We start from the raw sequence: 20,541 nt of genomic DNA on the forward strand, positions 1-20,541 counted from the left end.
AAAATTTGATTTAATGTACAATTAATTTTCCTGTTGACAACATTGGTGATACTCGTAAATAGCCTCATGGTCATAACATTAGATCTCAAGTAACAATTCCATTCAAAGGAAATGGGTTTTACATTTCTCCAGACTGCATGCCTATTTAGCGCATTGCTATTGCTGTGTGAACCAAATTGCACACAAGTGCCACAGGGTGCAATCATTGGTGTGTGGGGCATCTGGCTAAGAGTTAGTATATACAAAAAATCTGGGAGCTCCAGTTATCAACTGAGAAACTGCCATGATGAATTTTGTGCTTGACCTCTTGAGGTACCTGAAGTTGATGAGCTGGAAATGTATTGAAACACTGCTACCCAATGATGCTGTTCCTTGGCTGATAACTTGAAGATTTCATCAAAATAATATGATGATTAGATATGCATTCTCATTCGGTGCTATTAGCATTTATCTCACCTATACCTTATGCACGCAGTCATGGTTGTCAATATATAGAAGAGCTGTGTTCATCAGTAGTTGTGTGTAAGGGGGTAGCTAATTTTTTTGGTGTAATGAGATATAAATTCTAGTTTATAGGTGTACATGATCTCAGAATATGCGGGAATCAATTTCCCTGAAAATAACAAAGGGTACTATTTGCAGTCTATAAACTATTTCTCGTTGTGCTCAGCTTGTTACGTTCTGAATCATTAGACACTGGAGGCTTTGGGCGATTAGTGTTTATGTCTTCCTACTAACCTGAATGAGTCAACAATAATGGATCCAGTTGTAGTGTCATAGCTGTTGAATTTTTTGTGCCATTTTGTTGTACCATGTTCACTATTTGTGCTCTAGTGGATGATGAAGCCTTTTTTAGTCCATTGTGAGTGCACTCTAAAACTCCTATTATAAAGCCCAGATTAAATCTAAACTGAAATGTTGCTTTTGGCATACAAATTTTGATCTGTACAGGAACTACCCACAGTTACTTTGAGATTTTCTCTGTAATTTATCATTTATTTTTTGTTGTTGTTATTCACATATGGTCCCAATAGGACCACGCGAGGTACAATCAATCATTGTCACTTTTGCTTTTTGGCCTTCCTTTGTGTCCAAATTTGTTTCATCATTTCATAATGAAGTCTCTTTCATAAGACCATATTGTTCGAGTCTGTTTTCTAATTTCCCTCTGATCAACTTTCCAATCACGTATCTTTTGTGTGAATGTTTTTCTAGCTGCAACCTCTGCCTGAGTTAGTATCCTCCTTAATTGCAGTGATCCATTTAATTGGCTTAGTTTGGCCTTGCTTCTATTTTCATAGAATTCTACTATTTATTTTGTCAACCTAGTGGCTGTGTTTCTTTTAATGTGCCCATAAAATTTAAGTCTTTGTTTTCTCATGTCACCATGTTTGTCTGCATATTCTTCTATTTCCTTATTACTTTTCAGCCTATAAGTTTCTCCATCAGTAATTTTGGGGCCAAATATTTTCCTAATAATGTGTGTTTCTTTATTTCTTTCTTTCTTCTCATTGAATTTCTTCAGTATCCCTCTTTCTATTCATAATTAAAGTTTCTGTTCCCTGAAGATATTCACATTTGATTACAGTGCTGTTACACCTAAGTTTACTGAATTTAGAAAGTGATTTTTTTTATTATAGATTTTTTGTGTTAATCTGAATGCTGGTGGGACAAGTCTTGTATCTATTGTATCTAGGTTGTTACTGGGATATGAGCCATGAGGCAAGGAGATGGGAGCAAGGGTTGTGTAGGGATGAACAAGGATTTTGTGTAGATTTGGTGAGTGGTGGAAAACCACTCACTTGGGGAGGGGTGGCAGGGATAGTGGGTAGTACATTTTTCATTTCAGGGCATAATGAGAGGTAGTTGAAAGCCTGGCAGAGAATGTGATTCAGTTGCTCCAGTCCTGGGTAGTACTGAGTCATGAGGGGAAAGCTGTTGTATGGCCAGACATTGTGACTTCTGGACGGAGATCTATTTTTGTACAAGGTTGGGGGGGGGGGGGGTTGTTATGAACTGTTTAGGTCTCAGTGAGACCCTTGGTTAATTCGAGAGGGACTGCTCATCACTACAGATGTGATGGGTGCAGTTGGCTAGGCTGTATGAAAGGGACTTCTTGCTGGTGGTTGGTAGGTTTGATACATATGGAGGCTCTGATGTAGCCATCCTTGAGGTGGAGGTCAACATGAAGAAAGGTGACTTGTTGGGTTGAAGAGGACCAGGTGAAACAAATGGGGTAGAAGGTGACATTCTGGAGGAACGTGGATAGGGTGTCCTCACCCTCAATCCAGATCACGAAGAAGTCAGGTGAATCTGAGCCAAGTGATGGGCTTAATATTCCGTGTGGTTGGAAAGGATTCATTTAGATGGCCCGTGAATAGGTTTGCATAGTATGATGTTATGTAGGTGCCCAATAGCCAAACCCCAGGTGAGGGGTTTGGGTTTTTGAGTGGTTAGAAAGGATTTCTCATGCAGGGACCCATATCGGTATCCTGGATTTGTTTGTAGGTGATGCCTTAAAAGGAGAAGTAATTGTGGGTGGGGATATAGTTGATCAGGGTGACTAGGGGAAGGGGGTAGGTAGATAAGGATAACGGTTAACAAAGGTTGAGGCCAGAAGGGTTATGGAAATGTAGGATATATTCAGAAAAGGTGGTGTTGATGGGGAGGATCAAGATGGCACAGGAAGGAAGGATGTTTTAGGTTTGGCATCTGTTAGGTGTTGGGTAAGGTACTGTTCAGTAGCAGCAAGGCCACTGGCATTAGGGATGTTAGTATAAAGAGAAGTGGTACCAATAGTGATGATGAGGGCACCATTTGGTAAAGGAACAGGGTTTGATGAAAATCCTTAAGTCCATCCCAGATCCTCTCCCCGAAGTCCACCTCTCTCCCTATCCCTAACACTCCCCACACTCCTACCTTTTACATGCTTCCTAAAGTCCATAAACCTAACCATCCAGAATGCCCTATTGTGGCCAGTTACTGTGCCCCTACTAAGAGAATGTCTGCTCTCAAGGACCAACACCGTCTGCCTTTTACCCGCAATCTACCCTCCCATATTACAAATACCAACCATTTCCACCACCACCTCCCCACAGCTGCTTTTCCTTTATCACATGGGGCCCTACCAGTCACTAGTAACCCTACCAGTCACTACTGGTGGCAACTCCCTTTACACTAATGCCCCTAATGCCCTTGGCCTTGGTGCAAATGAACACTTCCTTCCCCAATGACCAAAGAATTCCAAACCAACAACCTCCTTCCTAGGTGCCATGACTAAATAAACCCTCACCAACAATTACTTCTCCTATGAAGGCATCACCTACAAACAAATCCAGGGTACCAATATGGGCCCCTGCATGAGAAATCCTTTCTAACCACTCAAAAACCCAAACCCCTCACCTTGTTCAGATTCCTTGATGACATCTTTGTGATCTGGATTAAGGATGAGGATACCCAATCCACGTTCCTCCAGAACCCCAACATGTTCTCCCCCCACTCTCTTTACCTGGTCCTCCTCAAACCGACAAGCCATCTTACTCGATATTGACCTCCACCTCAAAAATGATTGCATCATTACCTTCATCCATATGAAACCTACCAATCACCAGCAATACCTCCATTTCGACAGCTGCCACCCATTCCATACAAAGAAGTCCCTTCCATAAAACCTAGTCATCCATAGCCATCTAGAAGAATCATTTGTAACTACCCAGAATCTCAAACCCATCACTTGGTTCAGATTCACCTATGACATCTTTGTGATCTGGATTGAGGGTGAGGACACCCTATCCACATTCATCCAGAACCTCAATTTCTCCCCCATTCATTTCACCTGGTCCTCCTCAACCAAACAATTCACATTTAATGATGTTGACATCCACCTAAAGGATGGCTACATCAGAGCCTCTGTCCATATCAAACCTACCAACTACCAGCAATATCTCCAGTTCGACAGCTGCCACCTATTCCACACCAAGAAGTGCCTTTCACACAGCTTAGCCAACTGCAGACATCACATCTGTAGTGATGAGCAGTCCTTCTCAGAATACACCCAGGGTCTTTCTGAGGCCTTCACAGGCTGTAATTACCCTCCCAACCTTGTACAAACACAGATCTCTCGAGTCTTATCTTACCAGTCACCCACCACCCCCTAAAGTCCCAACATCCAGCCATAGACCAGCATTCCCCTCGTGACTCAGTACCACCCGCGACTGGAGCAACTAAATCAAATCCCCTGCGACGCTTTTGACTACCTCTCATTATGCCCGAAATGAGTAATGTACTACCCCACTATCCCTGCCACCCCTCCCCAAGTGAGTAGTATTCCACTGCTCACCAAACCTACACAAAATCCTTGTCCATCCCTACACAACCCCTGCTCCCAACTCCTTGCCTCATGCCTCATATCCTGTAATAGATGTAGATACAAGACCTGTCCCAAACATCCTCCCACCACCAGCACCATCACCATCACCAGTCAGGTCACAAGTATCACCTATCCCATCAGAGGCAGGGCTATCTGTGAAACCAGTCAATTGATTTGCAAACTAAGCTGCAACCGCTGTTCTGCTTTCTACCTGGGCATGACAACCAGAAGCTGTTTGTCTGAATAAAAGATCACCGACAAATTGTGGCCAAGAAACAGCTGGACCACCCAGTTGCTGAGCACAGTGCTCCTACACAAAGTTCTTCATTTCAATGACTGCTTCACAGTCTGTACTATCTAGATGCTTCCTACAAACACCAGCTTTTCTGAATAGCACAGATGGGAAATTCTCCCTACAATACCTCCTACATTCCTGTAACCCTCCTGGCCTCAAACTTCTTTTGTCATTGTCTTTACCCACCTATTCCCTTCTCTGTTCCCATTCTGACACTACAGTGGCCCCCGCCACCTGCTCTCTGTCTAACCTCCCGACTGCACCTAGCTGCCCTACCCTCTCCCCCCCCCCCCCCCCCCCCCCCCCAGCCTCCTCCATATCACCATATTCCAGTTGTTTCTCCAATCATGTGCCGCTGCTTTTAATTTGCCCTTGGCAGCCAGAGACTGTGGTCTTGTGTGTGTGTGTGTGTGTGTGTGTGTGTGTGTGTGTGTGTGTGTGTGTGTGTGTGTATTCATATGAAGGCCTCTTTATCTGAAAGCTTTGAAAGCTATTTGTTGTGCCTATCTGTGACTCAGCATCTCTGCTATATGGTGAGTAGCAACTATCCTTTTCGTAATAAACCGTATAATAAGGATGTTATGGAGGTTAGCAGGGTGTTAAAAGGCAAGGGTGGGTGGTGTGGGAATGATTTAAGTACTTGATTTGGATTGATTTGGCAGAGAAATGTGCTAAGTTGTACAAAGCCTCAGAGTACTGGGCAACAAGGACGTTTTTCACTGTTTTTTGGAAGAGAGAACTGTATTTGTCAGAGAGTGAGAGGAAGACATTGGCTGGGACATTTGTGTGTGACGAGATTTGTGGGGTGGTTGTAGGAAGAAAGACTTGGATAGCTATTTTATATACATGTTGAAGGGTTTAGTGTTGGGAGTATTACATTTACCACAGATGACTAGGCTGTAGGGAAGGAAGCATCTGATATGGAAGGGATGGCAGCTGTCAAGCTAGAGGTATTGTTGCTTAATGGGTGGTTTCGAGTCTAATGGACTTTAGATATGTTTTTCAATTAGATGGAGGTCAGTGTTAAGTAAGGCGGCTTGGGATTTGAAATTGGATCGAGTGTATTTGAACTGGAGAAAGAAGTTAAGTTTTGTAGGAAGTGAAGGTGTTTGTCTTCACTGTGAGTCCTGACCACAAAGATGTCATGTAACCAGAGGGACCAGCTTCAGATATTGAGGAATTCCTCTTTTGTGTGGTCCTTTAGAAGGTTTTCATAGACATAGTGATCCCCCACTTTGTTTATGGGTTTGGTCTTCAGATGTGAAGTAATCATTGGTGAGTTTGAAGTTGGCTAGGTTGAAATTTGGATTTAGGGAGAGTGTCAGATGTACAATGGGATTTGAGTTTTTCCACAAAGTTGTTGGTTATGTAGGATGGTAGGCATTGTGTGATGGGCTGGAGGTGCTGGTCAGCCAAGGTTGGATGTGTTTGCTAGAAGATTTGAAGCCAGTCACAATGGAGTAGTTTGGGGAATATACTTTGTGCCTACTGATAATCAAAAAATAGTTCGAGAGCTGATATTTGTGTTGTTTAGCTGTTTGTGATGGCTCAACATGGAATTCTTCATGTTCCTCTTTCAGAGACAAGACTATCTTTACCGAGAGCTATTGACTCTGGAGCACAACTTTCCTAATGTGAAGATTTCACGAACACGTTTTGCGACCATCTGGGGTGGTGCATCATTGCTACAAATGCTTTTAACATCAATGAAAGAGCTTCTGGACTCAGACTGGAAGTGGGATTTTGTTATAAATCTGAGTGAATCAGACTTCCCTGTCAAGTGAGTATGTACATAACTCTTTTTATTCTTTGAACATGTTGTGTAAATGAAATTCACATCCCAGTTAGTCTTCTTTGTTGTACCTTGATACACCAGGTTAGGATAATAAAATTACCAATTAATAAGTCACTATTAGGTTCAGGTTACAAAGATGTATTTTTCGATAATTACAGTGACTTTTGATTGCATGTGATATGTTAAAATTGTCTGTCAAACTGGGACTTGACCAGTATATTTGAACCTATACACTTTATTTTGGTTGGCTGCACTTTACTATTTTAGCCAGCCAAGCATAACTGACGGGCGTATTCAAAGCTTCAGCTTTATTGGCTCTACCGTAAAACCATTTACACACAAGAACAAATTTGCACAAGTGGTTATAATGTGAATAAATACAGTACTGGAAAACTGTATGTGGAATGACTAAAAACAACTACTCATATAGTGGAGGTACTGAACTGTATTTAGACACAAACAAGAAGTTTAATGCAGTAGAAAAGAGAAGTGAAATTTGGTAGCTCAGCTTATGAACTTACATTCTTTGTCAGGGCACATAGACACATACACATACATAACATTGGCCCATGTTGTGGTCTGAGTGCATCACATGCAGGGCTGGAAAAATGTAGCTGTTTGTGTTTTTTTGCTTTTAAAAAGGAGAAATTAAATATAGTTCACCTGTAAAGTTGTAGTGTATCAGAGGAAAAGTGGCTGCAGGAAGAGACCAGAAAAATGGTAAATTTAGCCTTGGCTGTAATTACCATAGGAATGCTATCAATTGTGTCTTGACCCTCATTATCAGTGAACCATCAAGGTTTTCACTTGAGCTGAACAATATTTTTTCTGCACAAAACTTAGAATAATTTTATTGGCATGCTATAAGTAGTTCCATATAGTTCCAAGAGAGAGAAAACTCACTATTATGGAAAACACAGCGAGTTAAACATTCTAATTAGAAGGAACTTAATTGATAAGATAACTAACATCATTATTGATATTAGTGACTGCTCTAGCACTTCCCTCGTGTTACTACCCTAAAAAACCATATTAGTATCTCTTCATAGCAGAACAGTTACTAGATCAGCACCTGGAAGTGCACATAAGCAGCTTCAAAAAAGTATGCCTATATATTAATCTCTAAAATCAGTCCTTTATTATATGTAATTCAGAATTAAGTAAACTATGGAGATCTGTTAATTGATGTGAAAAAGGCCTACAATTTAATACAGTTAGTTCTAGTAGTTCAGGACCTAAAGGAATTTGGTTTGTGTGATCAAATGAGTGTGATCCTTGGACAGGTTCTAAGCTCTCTAAGCTGAAATTTGGAGGAGAGGTTCCAGAAGCCCTTGTGACTATGAGTTTCACAAAGAAATGCCCTCTTTGCCCTGTTCTTCAGTATAATCTTGGAAAAATCATCTGCAGATGTAAAGACGAAGAAGAAGAAGAGTGAGAATGGGGTCAAGAACTGTTCTGTCTTGGCTGCAGAAATATGATCCTTTCTTTTGCACACAATCTCGTAACATTTTCTGACTTTGGCTGTTAACTGAATGAAATAGCTTAAACACAAGAAGAAATTTGGGCCCTCATTTGGCTTTATGACATTGAGTTCATACGTAACTTTCAACAAGTACTATTTGAGCTAAAAGTAGAACTGGGAAAAATCTACAGGGCAAGAAAATTCAAATCCATCGCTGGATGGGTAGAACCAAACCTCTTGGAGAAGTACAGGGTGTCCCACTCAAACCTCCCTGATTTCAAGGACCCAGGAGAGAAAAACCACAGTAGATACAATGAAAACTGCACCACATTGTAGAGCATCAAAGAATTTATATTCCCACGTCAGAAGTGCTAAGTATCATCGCCAGAGTGCAGCATTGTTGCATGAAGTGAAAATGGCAACTCCACAGCAGCGCACGCAAGCAGTAGTGTTGGTTGCAGAAACAGAATCGCCGATTACTGTGCAAATAAATCATCATTTGTGTGTATGAATGTGATGCACCTGACATGAAAACAATTAAGGAATGGTATAGGAAGTTTCTTGCAACAGGAAGTGTTCTGAAACCTTCTGGATGCACGTTACGGGGTTTCAGAAGAGACAATGGAGGACATCAGACAAACGTTTCTTAGAAGCCCACATGAGTCAATTTGTCAAGCATCTAGGCAACTTGATGTACCTTGATCAACACTGCATCAAGTAGTTCACCAGCGTCTTCGTATCTGTGCTTACAAAGTGCAAATTCTGCAACGTCTGACGCCAAACGACAAACCACGCTCTCAACAATTTGCTGTGGATATGCTGTAGCGTATTGATATGGGTGCCAGCTTTCTGGAAAGATGTTTATTCTTAGATGAGGCAATCTTTCATCTATCAGGAAGGCTTAATAGGCATAATGTTCAAATTGGGGTTCGCAAATTGCACGTTGTCATTGAACATGTTTGTGGTAGCCCTAAACTAAACGAATGGTACAGGCTAATACACGACAGGACTGTTGAACTGTTCTTCTTTGCAGAACAAACAGTGAATGGGTCAGTGTATCTGGACATTTTGGAGCAGTTTGTGTGCCCTCAGATACAATATTTGAAGCCCAACATCATTTTTCAACAAGATGGTGCTCCTCCACATTGGTCAGCGGCTGTTCGCAAGTTCCTGGATAGGAAATTTCCCACTCGTTGGATCAGATGTGGAAGACCCATTGCCTGGCCACCGCATTCACTCAACATTATGCTGCTTGATTTCTTCATGTGGGGATTCGTGGAGGACCACGTGTATGCAACCAAAGTGGATGGTATTCCTACGTTGCGACATCATATCCCTAGTGTGATTGCAACAATAACAGAGGAAATGTTACAAAGAACTTGGCAAGAAATTGAATATAAACTTGATATTCTTCATGCTACAAATGGTTCACATGTAGAGGTGTATTGACGATAAATAAATAAATGGAGGTTTGAGTGGGACACCCTGTAGTGTTTTTTCAGGCTTGTGCAAACGGAAATGACTTAAAAGTTAACCCTGTCATGGGCCTTGGGATGTATATTTACCAGTAACTGTATTTCTTTTATTTCTTTACTGCATTCATGGGAATACATTGTACCACTTCTGCACACTCCTAGCAAGAAGTGGTTCTCTGTTGCATCTGCTGTAATTGTGTTGTGAAATATAGCTTTATGGGCCATGGAAAGTATACGTCCCACCAAGTAACTTTGTTTCAGAGGTTCTTGGTAAGTTTGCTTACTACAAAATTGGTATGTCTTTTGTGGGTCTTGGGAAGCATACTTGCCACCAACTTACAGGTTTTACAATGCTTTTGGGGAGTGTCTTACAACCACTGGACGTGACAGACATCTACTGGTAGTACATTGCACCATGTGGATATAAACTGCCACAACGATCAGTTCATGTTTGTTGTGAGATTGCTGCTGTTGTCAGTTGTGAAGTCGGAAAAAATCACTTCATTTTTACAATGGGAAATACACTTACTACCAAAATTACATCTCACAAAAGGGCCCTGGGAGATATTCATACCATATTCTTTCCAATCCTAAATAAAAAAAAAATTATAAAAAATATTTTTTAGTTGATCACAATTCTAATGTGGTTTTTAAAAAAGGGAAAAAAAGCATCTAATGCCATTAAACTATCAAAGAACCAGGAGTGTTAAATGCAGCAGCATGGTTTTACAGTAAACAAGAAAGGGCTTAGTAAGAACTGTAGGTCAAAGAAAGCAATGTTATGAGGAAAACTTGATTTGGTCAAAGACAATGTGGAGTGCATGCATGCGCATGCGCGCGTGCACACACACACACACACACACACACACACACACACACACACACACACACACACACACACAGACAGGTGGACTGGCTCACATAAGCAGAAAGGGGCCTGCAGCAGGTGGTGATCAGTTATGAAGAGTCATGAGCACGACCTGCCTTTGAATAAGTTGGAAGAACCAAAACTTAAAATAGAAATGGTGTGGACAGAAGAGAGGAAACAATCATACAGGAAATACATTTGGAATATCGATCAAGTATTAGATTATAAGTAGGGAGGCAGTTAGAGTCATGTGATCCCTAGTTAACTAAGTGAATAAGAAAGAAACGTTAGTGTCATGTCACATCTACCTGCAGGTTGATTGTTAACAGGTAAAATTACTCTGATCTGGGATCACAATAATAAAATGATTATAAATGTCTGATTTTTTCGTATTTTATGCGTCATGTTTATTACTGCTGTGGCTTACGTAGTTCCTTGTTGCTAATCTATTTTCTTTTGTAAATTCCTGTTATAGTATGACATTTAAAGTTAGGCTGTTCCTATCTTTCGTCCCCCATTAGTAACTAAATATAATCAGTCTTTTTTCCAACAGGACAGACAGAGAACTGGTTGAATTTTTGACTGCCAACAAAGGCCGCAATTTTGTCAAGTCTCATGGTCGTGAAGTCCAGCGCTTTATTCAGAAGCAAGGACTTGACAAGACATTTGTAGAATGTGATGCACATATGTGGCGCACTGGAGATCGCCGACTCCCATGGGGAATACAAGTTGATGGTGGAAGTGACTGGGTTGCTCTGTCACGACAGTTTGTGGCCTATGTAGCAAGCAATGCATCAACTGAAGATCCTCTGCTTAGCGGTCTTGCTGTAGTATTTCATCACACTTTATTGCCTGCTGAGGTAAAAACAAAACTATTTTTATTCTGTGAAACTAATGATTTTGTAAAACAAAGCTATGAACTGAATTAAGATGGATAAAAAGACTTGGCAAAATACAGTGATTTATTTGGGAGTGCCAGTTATGAAACATTACTTTTAATATTAAGATCAGAGGGTAGGTGTTTTTGCAAGAAGGCTTTGCAGTGGTCATGATGTAGACTATATCAGTGTTTGTGACTGAAAACTGTGTAGGGATTCAGAGAAAAATTTAGAGAGACAAAGCAGTGTGGCCTTATAATTATTAGAGTCATAATTCAAATATTAATCTACCCATCCTAAAGTTTTCTTGGCAGTGTCATTGTCAGTTACCACTCTCATCATCATAATATTGGGTATATGCTCCAATTATTGTATGCTCTCGCTCACCTGAAGCAGCAGGAGACTTTACCCAAGAAAGAAATAAGAGGACCAGATAATGATGATAATTTTGTGTGTAGGGCACTCAATAGCCTGGCCATAAGCACACATGCTGTTTTTACCTAGAGAAGAATGTGGTTAAAATAAGTAAAATATTCTTGATAAAACAGCAATAGTCATCCAATTACACCTTTTTTTGTTGGAGATAGCGCAGTGCTTACCAATGTACTGTACCATCAGATACCTCCCCCTTCATCTTTGTCAACCCCCAACCTCAATACAACTGGTATCATCATCCTAACAACTTTTTGTATATAACAGTACTACTCATTTCATGTCCTGAAGGGAGTACTGGTCAGCTGTTCAACTATATTCATCATCAGTTGTGATCTTAGTTAGCTCAGAGATGCAAAATATCCCTGATTGTTAGTATGAGGGGCAGTTAATAAGTAATGCAAACATGTTTTTTCTCAGCTATTTCATGTTTTGTCTGCCAATTTCAGTTGAAAAAATGCAGAATTTGTTGTGGGACGTCGTGGAATATTCCCGCATCAGCCTCTAGTTAAGTTCCAATAGATAGTGGTGCTATATGTATATAGTAAAGGAGGTGCATTCAAAGCAGAGAGCTGTCATTGAGTTTCTTTTTGCAGACAAACAGAGCATCCCAGATATTCATAGGCGCTTGTAGAATGTCTATGGAGACCTGACAGTGAACAAAAGCATTTGAGTCGTTGGGCGAGGCACCTGTCATCTTTGGATCAAAGTCGCCCAAGCCTGTCAGATCTCCCAAGTGCTGGCCAGCCACACACAGGTGTCACTCCTGCAGTGTTGGAATGTTGCGGAAACTCTCATTCAATGCTATTGATGGATCACAAATGAATAATGCCTTGCTGCGCAGCTGGACATCTCTGTTGGTAATGCTGACACACATGCCCACCAACTCAAAAGTGTGTGCCCACTGGGTGCCTCACCATCTAACAGAAGATCATAAAGAGCAACAAAGGGCCATCTATGTGGAGTTGCTTGCACGTTACAAGACTGATCACTATGATTTTTTGTCGGCCTCATCACGGACAATGAAATATGGGTTGACTTTGAAGCAGAAACAGAATGGCAATACATGGAGTGGCGTGACACCACCTCACCCCCAAAGAAAAAGTTCAAATCCGCGTCCTCAGGTGGAAAGTCATGGCTATGATCTTCTGGGATTCTGGTGGTGTTGTTCCATTTGTTGTCCTCCTTCATGGTGCAATGATCAACTTGGAAGTGCATTGTGCTGCTTTCAGGAAATAGAACAAATGACTTCAGCATGTTCATTGCAACAAAAATGCAAACAAACTTCTCCTCCATGACATTGTGGCGCCTCACACTCATCCACCCTACAGCCCGGATCTTGGACCTTCCAATTTCCATCTGTTTGTCCCAGGCGGGATGCAGTACGCACATGGTGGTCAGGTTACTGATGCAGCAGCATGTTGACTCCAACATTGACCTGTAGAATGGTACCATGCAGGTAAACAGACACTACCATAGGTGGCATAGGTCTGTTGCATTGAATGGAGATTATTTCAAAAAACAGGATATGCAGCTGAAAGAATGGGGAATAAAGTGGTGTATTGGAATGCTGAATAAAACCACCCTGCTTTCAGAAAAAAAATATGTTCCATTACTCATTGAATGTTCCTCATATATTTTATTTATCACACAACTCCTTCTACAAGGATGAGTTATTAAATATCTGTGCTACATTTGCAAGTAGCTCACATCATATTTGGTATTGGTTTGCTGCTTCTCACAGTCTGTTGTTTCAGACTTTCTTCCACACTGTGCTGCGGAACTCACGTTTTTGCAACACGTATGTAGACAACAACCTACATGTGACCAACTGGAAACGGCGACTGGGATGCAAATGTCAGTACAAACATGTTGTTGATTGGTGTGGTTGCAGTCCCAATGATTTCAGGATTGATGATTGGCCACGCCTCCAGGTATTATTATAACATTGAGAAGTATATGCTTAACTATTTACTTTTTTTGAAATGAGTTGTGTTATTCACTACTGTTGTAGTTTTAACAACCATTTATTTAGTAAAAACAAAAATTTAAGTGACTGAGCATGATAAAAACAAAGTGCCCATACATTTGTAAAGTAATTGAAAATTTTAATATTTAAAAAACATAGCTAGTATTATACAATGGAAAATCCAGGTTGGAATGTAACAATATGAGAGAAGGAAAGTTGGTACTCACCATATAGCAGAGATGCTGAGCCGCGATAGGCACAATAAAAAGATTCACACAATCATAGCTTTCAGCCATTAAGGCCTTTGTCAGCAGTCGACACACATACACACTGCAGTGTAGTTTCAGCTCTCTGAGACTGCAGATGTGTATGCAAGTTGTGCTTGCGTGAGTGTGTGTGTGTGTGTGTGTGTGTGTGTGTGTGTGTGTTATTGTTATATAGCCAGTAATAGGTATGTGGACTTGATAAATGGCAACTGTTGGTTAGTGTTGTTGTATTTGCAATAGTGTGATGTTAGTTTATTGCTGCCACTGCTGTTTGGTTGCAGGGTACCCAACAATGTGGTCATTGATGCCTGATCTTATCTGTGCTGCAGAAAGTTTTGAAAATAATGTATATAATAATAAAATGCTACAAAATAAATGTGCACAAAAGAAAACAGGAAAAGTCTTGTGGGGAAATGACCCCAGAGACCCATTTATGGAGCTGCATGAGAACTTTATGCCTCCAAGAGATGTTATAGATCTTTCCAAGATGCAAGAAAGTACCACCTGCATGGTGCCTAATTAGTTAAGTCTCCTATAAAGCCACTTCCAAGAGGGTCACGCTATCAGTGGCAGAAGAATACTTCCTGTGTCCACACTGGAAGCTACTTATGAACTTCTAGATTTGAGAACCCAGACATGCCAATGATTCATGATCACTCTGTGATCCTTTCTACACAGTTAGTGAGGGCAACACTACTATGTCCTTTCATTGTTTCAGGAGAGGTATTAGGATCACTTGCATCCATGAGTAGGAAATAACATAATTTGTCCCAAATTAAAGAGGATGTCCCTAGTGAAGCGGATCGAACCGTCCTACTTCGCCTATATCGGTCGATCGTCCACTCCAAGCTGGATTATGGGAGCTTCGTATACTCCTCTGCACGGCCGTCCATCTTACGCCGCCTCAACTCCATACAACATCGGGGTTTACGTATTGCGATCGGAGCGTTTTATACTAGTCCCGTCGAGAGTCTTCATGCAGAAGCCGGTGAATTGCCGCTCCCCTACCGGCGCGATATACTGCTTTGCCATTATGCCTGTCAGCTACTGTCAATGCCCGACCACCCGTCGTATCGTTCCTTTTTGACGACTCTCTCGACCGTCAATACGGGTTGTATGTCTCTGCCCTGCTACCCCCTGGAGTTAACTTTCGTCGCCTCCTTCAACACCTTGATTTTTCACTCCCTGCAACCTTTAGAGTGGGCGAGAGCCACACGCCACCTTGGCTCCAGGCTCAGGTTCACGTTCACCTCGGCCTCAGCTCACTCCCAAAGGAGGTTACCCCCGGTTCGGTATACCACTCCCGTTTTGTCGAACTTCGTTCGAAGTTCATTAATATGACCTTCATTTATACAGATGGCTCTAAGACCAATGACGGGGTCGGGTGTTCTTTTATTGTCTGGGCACAAAGTTTCAAATACCGGCTACATGGCCATTGTTCGGTCTTCACAGCTGAGCTCTTTGCCCTCTACCAGGCTGTTCTTTACATCTGCCGCCACCGACATTCTGCTTATGTCATCTACTCCGATTCTCTGAGTGCCATCCAGAGCCTCAGTGATCCGTATCCAGTTCACCCTTTTGTGCACAGGATCCAGCGCTCTCTTCAGCAGCTGGTGGACAACGGTTCTCCAGTTAGCTTTATGTGGGTTCCTGGCCATGTCGGTATCCCTGGGAACGAAGCTGCAGATACCGCGGCCAAGGCTGCGGTCCTCTAGCCTCGGACAGATTCTTGTTGTGTCCCTTCATCAGATTGTAGCAGGGTCATTTGTCGGTGCATTTTATCGCTGTGGCTTTCCGATTGGGCTGCACTTACGGACAACAAGCTTCAGGCCTTGAAACCTCTTCCCGCGGCTTGGACGTCCTCCTCACGCCCTTCTCGGCGGGAGGAGGTCGTTTTGGCCCGGCTACGAATTGGACACTGCCGGTTCAGCCATCGCTATCTGCTGACGGCTGCGCCGGCGCCCTTCTGCCCATGTGGGCAATTGCTGATGGTCCGCCACATTTTAACATCCTGTCCGGATTTTACTACACTGCATCTTGATCTTGGCCTGCCATGTACTCTGGATGCCATTTTAGCAGATGACCCAGGAGCTGCCGCTCGCGTTCTTCATTTTATCAACTTGACAAACCTGTCTAAGGACGTTTGATTGTGCTGCTGCTTCCCCCCCCCCCCCCCCCCCCCAATCCTATGCCTGTTAATACGTCTTTTATAGTGTTGTCCCTTTTAGTTGCTGTTTTAACCTTGTGCTTCGCGGTGTATTCCTAATTTAATCTGGGCGCTAATGACCATTGTAGTTGTGTGCCCTAAAACCACAAAAGGTCATTAATCATTACAAAGTGTTTATGGTATATTAAAATATATAATGTTTTACTGCATTGTTGCTTTTTTTTTCCAGGGAACAGAAGGGCGACAGCTGTTTTTTGCTCGAAAATTTGAAGCTATTGTTAACCAGGGAATCATAAACCAGCTGGATGAGTGGTTGTATGGTCCACACACTGCAAGTGAGTTGATAAACTATTGAGACCATGGATATTGTAAAAAATTATCAGAAATCGGTGTTTTGTTGTATGAAAAGGACAAGTGTTGCAGCATATGAAATGTCTCTCTGAAGTGGACTGCTGAAGAATTTAATGTATAACAGGCAGGCCCATTGATAATGGTACAAATGATTTTGACTCTGAGTTCTTACAACAGTGTATACTGATGATTCTAATCAGTGGAAATACAATGATTACTCAGTTTAATTCCATAAAAGTATCACAATGACATACTGCCCAAACAAACCCACTGCCTTTGACATTGTTATGGCAAATTTTAGAAGCACTAGAGCAGATGAGGTATTATAATGAAAGCAATTACTTATTGCCTAGATTCTCCCATTACCTTTTGAGCCATGTAGTGCATATATCCATCTGGACTAGTAGTTCTGGAGTGCAGTATTCTATTTTTTTTTCTCTACAAAAAATTTCAAAATGGGTGTCATTCTGCTAAGTACTGAGACACATGATAAAGAGGATAGCAAGCTATCTAGTTCAACTGCCAAGGAGTCCTGTAGATACCTCCTACAGGACTCCTTGACAATTGGACAAGAGAGCATGCTGGGATATGGTGTGTGATAACATCTGCATGACATCACCTCATTGTGACAAAAACACTGTCACAGTGGATGCAAGGGTCAGCAAGTTATGTCAGTGAAACTAACATTCTGACAGAGGCATAGATGTTTCTGATTCTAAGATAGTATCTCAGTTTCCTTCCTTATATGCCTGTGTTTTGTTAGACATCTGAAAACATCAAAAACATGCCTTTTGGGATTTAGGTCAGTAGATTAAACTAACCACTTAATGCACTGACTAAGACATTTGTTCACAATATAACCACTGTATGCCAGTGTTACCTTAAAGAAGAAATCATTACCATTGGCGTTATGTCCTATATAAGCATGATATTTATCAAGTCTTCAGACTGGGGAATTAAGTTTCACATAGAAATAAAGGAGATGTGTTTGACATCTAAGGATATGTAATCACTCATATAACACTACATGTCTAGAAGATCCCTTACACATATCTTTGATCTGTCATAATGTATTCTGGCTTCTTCCGAAACAAATATTGTGTCACTTTCAAGCTACAGTGAGAAGCAGTCATCCATCAATCTATTTATCTAGTATACTAAAAACACTCTTTTGATGATAAGTGGTGAGAAACACAAATATATCAATTTTCCTGACAGACACACCATCTTCATGAAACCTTTTGTGCACAGTACTTGATTATCCCATCTCACTGGAGGCTGCAGCAACTACAGAACATAGGATGGTATGAAAATCCTGTTCCTATGCATGCACAATAGCTAATTTCATTCATTGGTGTGCAACATGGCCATTAGCTGAACTTTCTATATGACTAACCAGTGGTTAAATATATCTGACAGTGTCTGTGAATGCCAGAGGAATGAATGTTCAGTGACCTATCCACATCTGTCTAAGGTTCATCTTCCACCAATACTTCAGTAGTCCTTGCATCACAGTTCATCTGGAAAGAGGTGCTCTGTTGGTATTCATACAGATTGGTTCTACTGACTGACTTCTGTCTCGCATAACTAACACTATTCTTCTGTGAAACATGTTGTTGTTTGGCTTGTAGGTGATAATTTAGTGAAACATTACATAGGTAACAAGTTACTCAAGTTATGCTGATTGCTTGTACTTTGTAGTGTGTTTTTTTTTTTCCTAAAATTATATAGCCACTATAGCTCTTGTGAGACATAGCTTTGTGTTATCCACAGTGGGTTGAGAAAACTGCAGCGGTTTTCCTAAATATCACTGAAGGAGAAAACATCAACTAACCTCACTTTTTGATGAGTACTTAATTTTGCCATAACTACTTTCAAGCCTGAACCCATCAGCAGATGGCAGTAAGGATTTCTTGTATTAATTTCACATGATTTTGGTCTTGAAGGAAAGATTTGCAAAATGAAAAACATTTTGTCCATGCTCAGGTAAAATTTGTTCAATAAATCTTTGGTGCTGTCGGGTTATGGAGTCATGTCTGAAAATAATTGTGGCAAAATAAAGCATTCATCAAAAAGAGTGGTTGGTTGCAGTTTTTCCCCTTCTGTTTTGTTCAACTTTTTTCAAGGATACATTAGTATATCTTTTTCAGAATACTGTATCATTAATGCATTAGTGCTGCGTGCAGAAATGACAATGATTGTTGCCTAAGCAGCTTGCCACAGTATAGCAGTGATGCCCTCTCTTTACTGCAGCACTGTACATCAATGGATGAACAGATGACATTTTTTTACATACCGACAGATTGTTAAAATTAAATTCATTGTGTCACTATAGTACCCCACCAGTATTTTCTTAAAAACTGAGATTTGTATGGGAATGGAATGTTCTGGTGGAGGTGTAAAGGTGACAACTCACTGAACTGTGAAGGTGCAGTGTCATTAGAAGGCACATAAACAATACTGAGTAGTCTCTACTTTTTATTCCATGCATTATTTACATTGAGATTTATTCTTGATTTAACTTTTTATTGATTGTGTGTGTGAGAGGTTACTTTGGTGTTAGTAGTTAAAGATCAGCGTTCTGATTCCCTCTGTATATAAGACCAATAAAAAGTGTAAAATATATGTTTATTGTGTTTAAAGTTTGAATTGTGTAATGATTTGTTACTACTCATTCTCGATTTCATGATTTCTTAGATGTACATATGTACATATATACATACATTCATTCATACCTACCTACCTACCTACATACGTACATATTCTAAAGGGATGATGACTTGTAAATGCAACCATTCAGTTCTGTCAGCTGTTCATTTCAGTTCCATATAATTTTAACATCCCTTGTATTTCTTGATTTCTTCCAAACACTTTGTCATAAGCCATACTTTCCTTTCTTTCCCACCACTTTTCCTTTATGTATGTTAATAATGATATAATGGCGTATGGCAAGAGCCTCCCGTCGGGTAGGTCGCCTGCCTGGTGCAAGTATTTCGATTTGACACCACTTCGGCGACTTGCGTGTCAATGGGAATGAAATGATGGTGATTAGGACAACACAGCACCCAGTCCTTGAGCGGAGAAAATCTCCAACCCAAACGGGAATTGAACTCGGGCCCTTAGGATTGACAGTCTGTCGTGCTGACCACTCAGCTACTGGGGGGCGGACTTAATAATGATAGTGTCGTGTCTAATGACGTGTCCACAAAAATTTATTTTTCTCTACTTCATTTCCTTTAATAACCTCCTCTCTTCATTATCTTTCCTTAAGACTTCCAGGATGATTTTTCTTTCTGTCCAGCTTGTTCATGTCATTTCCCACCACATCAGCATATTAGTAGCTTCAAGTTGATTCCTGTTTGACCCCCCTCCCACATAGGCAAATGCATTAGCATGTCGCTTCTGTGATTCATGTTGGTGCACTGGTCTCAGATTGAATCCAGCCAGTGGATTAACAGCGAGAGTTTCCCCCATTTGACTAGGTGAATACCAAGGCTGCACCCACGTCCCACCTCATTTACACGATTCTCAAACATCTTTTAAACATTCTCACACTTTCACATGGGGTACCACTTGATGCATACAGATGGTGCATATATAGTTTCCTCCTGTGGGGAAAGGAGGGAGAGGGGATGGCAACAGGAAGGGCATCCGACCACTAACATGTTGACTCTATGAAGACTTTTTTGTAATTAGTCATAAGTGCCTGTTCTCTAGAGCAGTCCTTCTCTTCACTTCCATTAAGATTCTATTGTCATCTGTGATTGTACTACTGAGATAACAAAACTCTTTCATCTTATCAGTTCTGATATCATCAATTTTTATATTGGTTTTAATTTGTCCCATATGTCTCTGTAGGTATTACTGGGCTTAATAGTTATTGGCAGAATACATACCACAGTGATGATCTCAGCCCATCACCTGACGATGCACTTGTAACACTCGCCTTCAGTCTTGCACGTCTCACTGCAAAAGATATAAATATTAATAATGATGGGTGCTCCCTGAGTGTGAAGAAAATTGTATCGGTCACTTCATACCACTTCAAAGACATCTACAAGGTAAATCTCCATTTGCCAAAGAATAATCGATTCTAATTTTTAATGAAAAAAATTATGTATGAAATTTGCAGTACCCTTGTATGTAGAGTAGGTGGCTTAATATTAATGTGTGTTTGTAATTCTACTTGCAGAAATATGGAAAAAAATGTAATT

The 20,541-nt window shown here is 40.9% G+C and overlaps 1 protein-coding gene across 1 annotated transcript in view; it reads left to right on the forward strand.

Annotated features, from left to right (window-relative positions):
- The window catches only part of LOC126353799 (xylosyltransferase oxt), an 86,581-nt gene that overhangs the window by 20,905 nt on the left and 45,135 nt on the right, over positions 1-20,541 (forward strand). Inside the window, exons 6-10 of the mRNA XM_050002895.1 lie at positions 6,245-6,444; positions 10,818-11,124; positions 13,332-13,508; positions 16,206-16,311; positions 20,186-20,388. Of these exons, the coding sequence (XP_049858852.1) occupies positions 6,245-6,444; positions 10,818-11,124; positions 13,332-13,508; positions 16,206-16,311; positions 20,186-20,388 (993 nt within the window). The remainder of the gene's footprint in view (positions 1-6,244; positions 6,445-10,817; positions 11,125-13,331; positions 13,509-16,205; positions 16,312-20,185; positions 20,389-20,541) is intronic.

This window comes from Schistocerca gregaria, chromosome 3, assembly GCF_023897955.1.
Source record: "Schistocerca gregaria isolate iqSchGreg1 chromosome 3, iqSchGreg1.2, whole genome shotgun sequence".
In the NCBI taxonomy this organism is placed as follows: domain Eukaryota; kingdom Metazoa; phylum Arthropoda; class Insecta; order Orthoptera; family Acrididae; genus Schistocerca; species Schistocerca gregaria.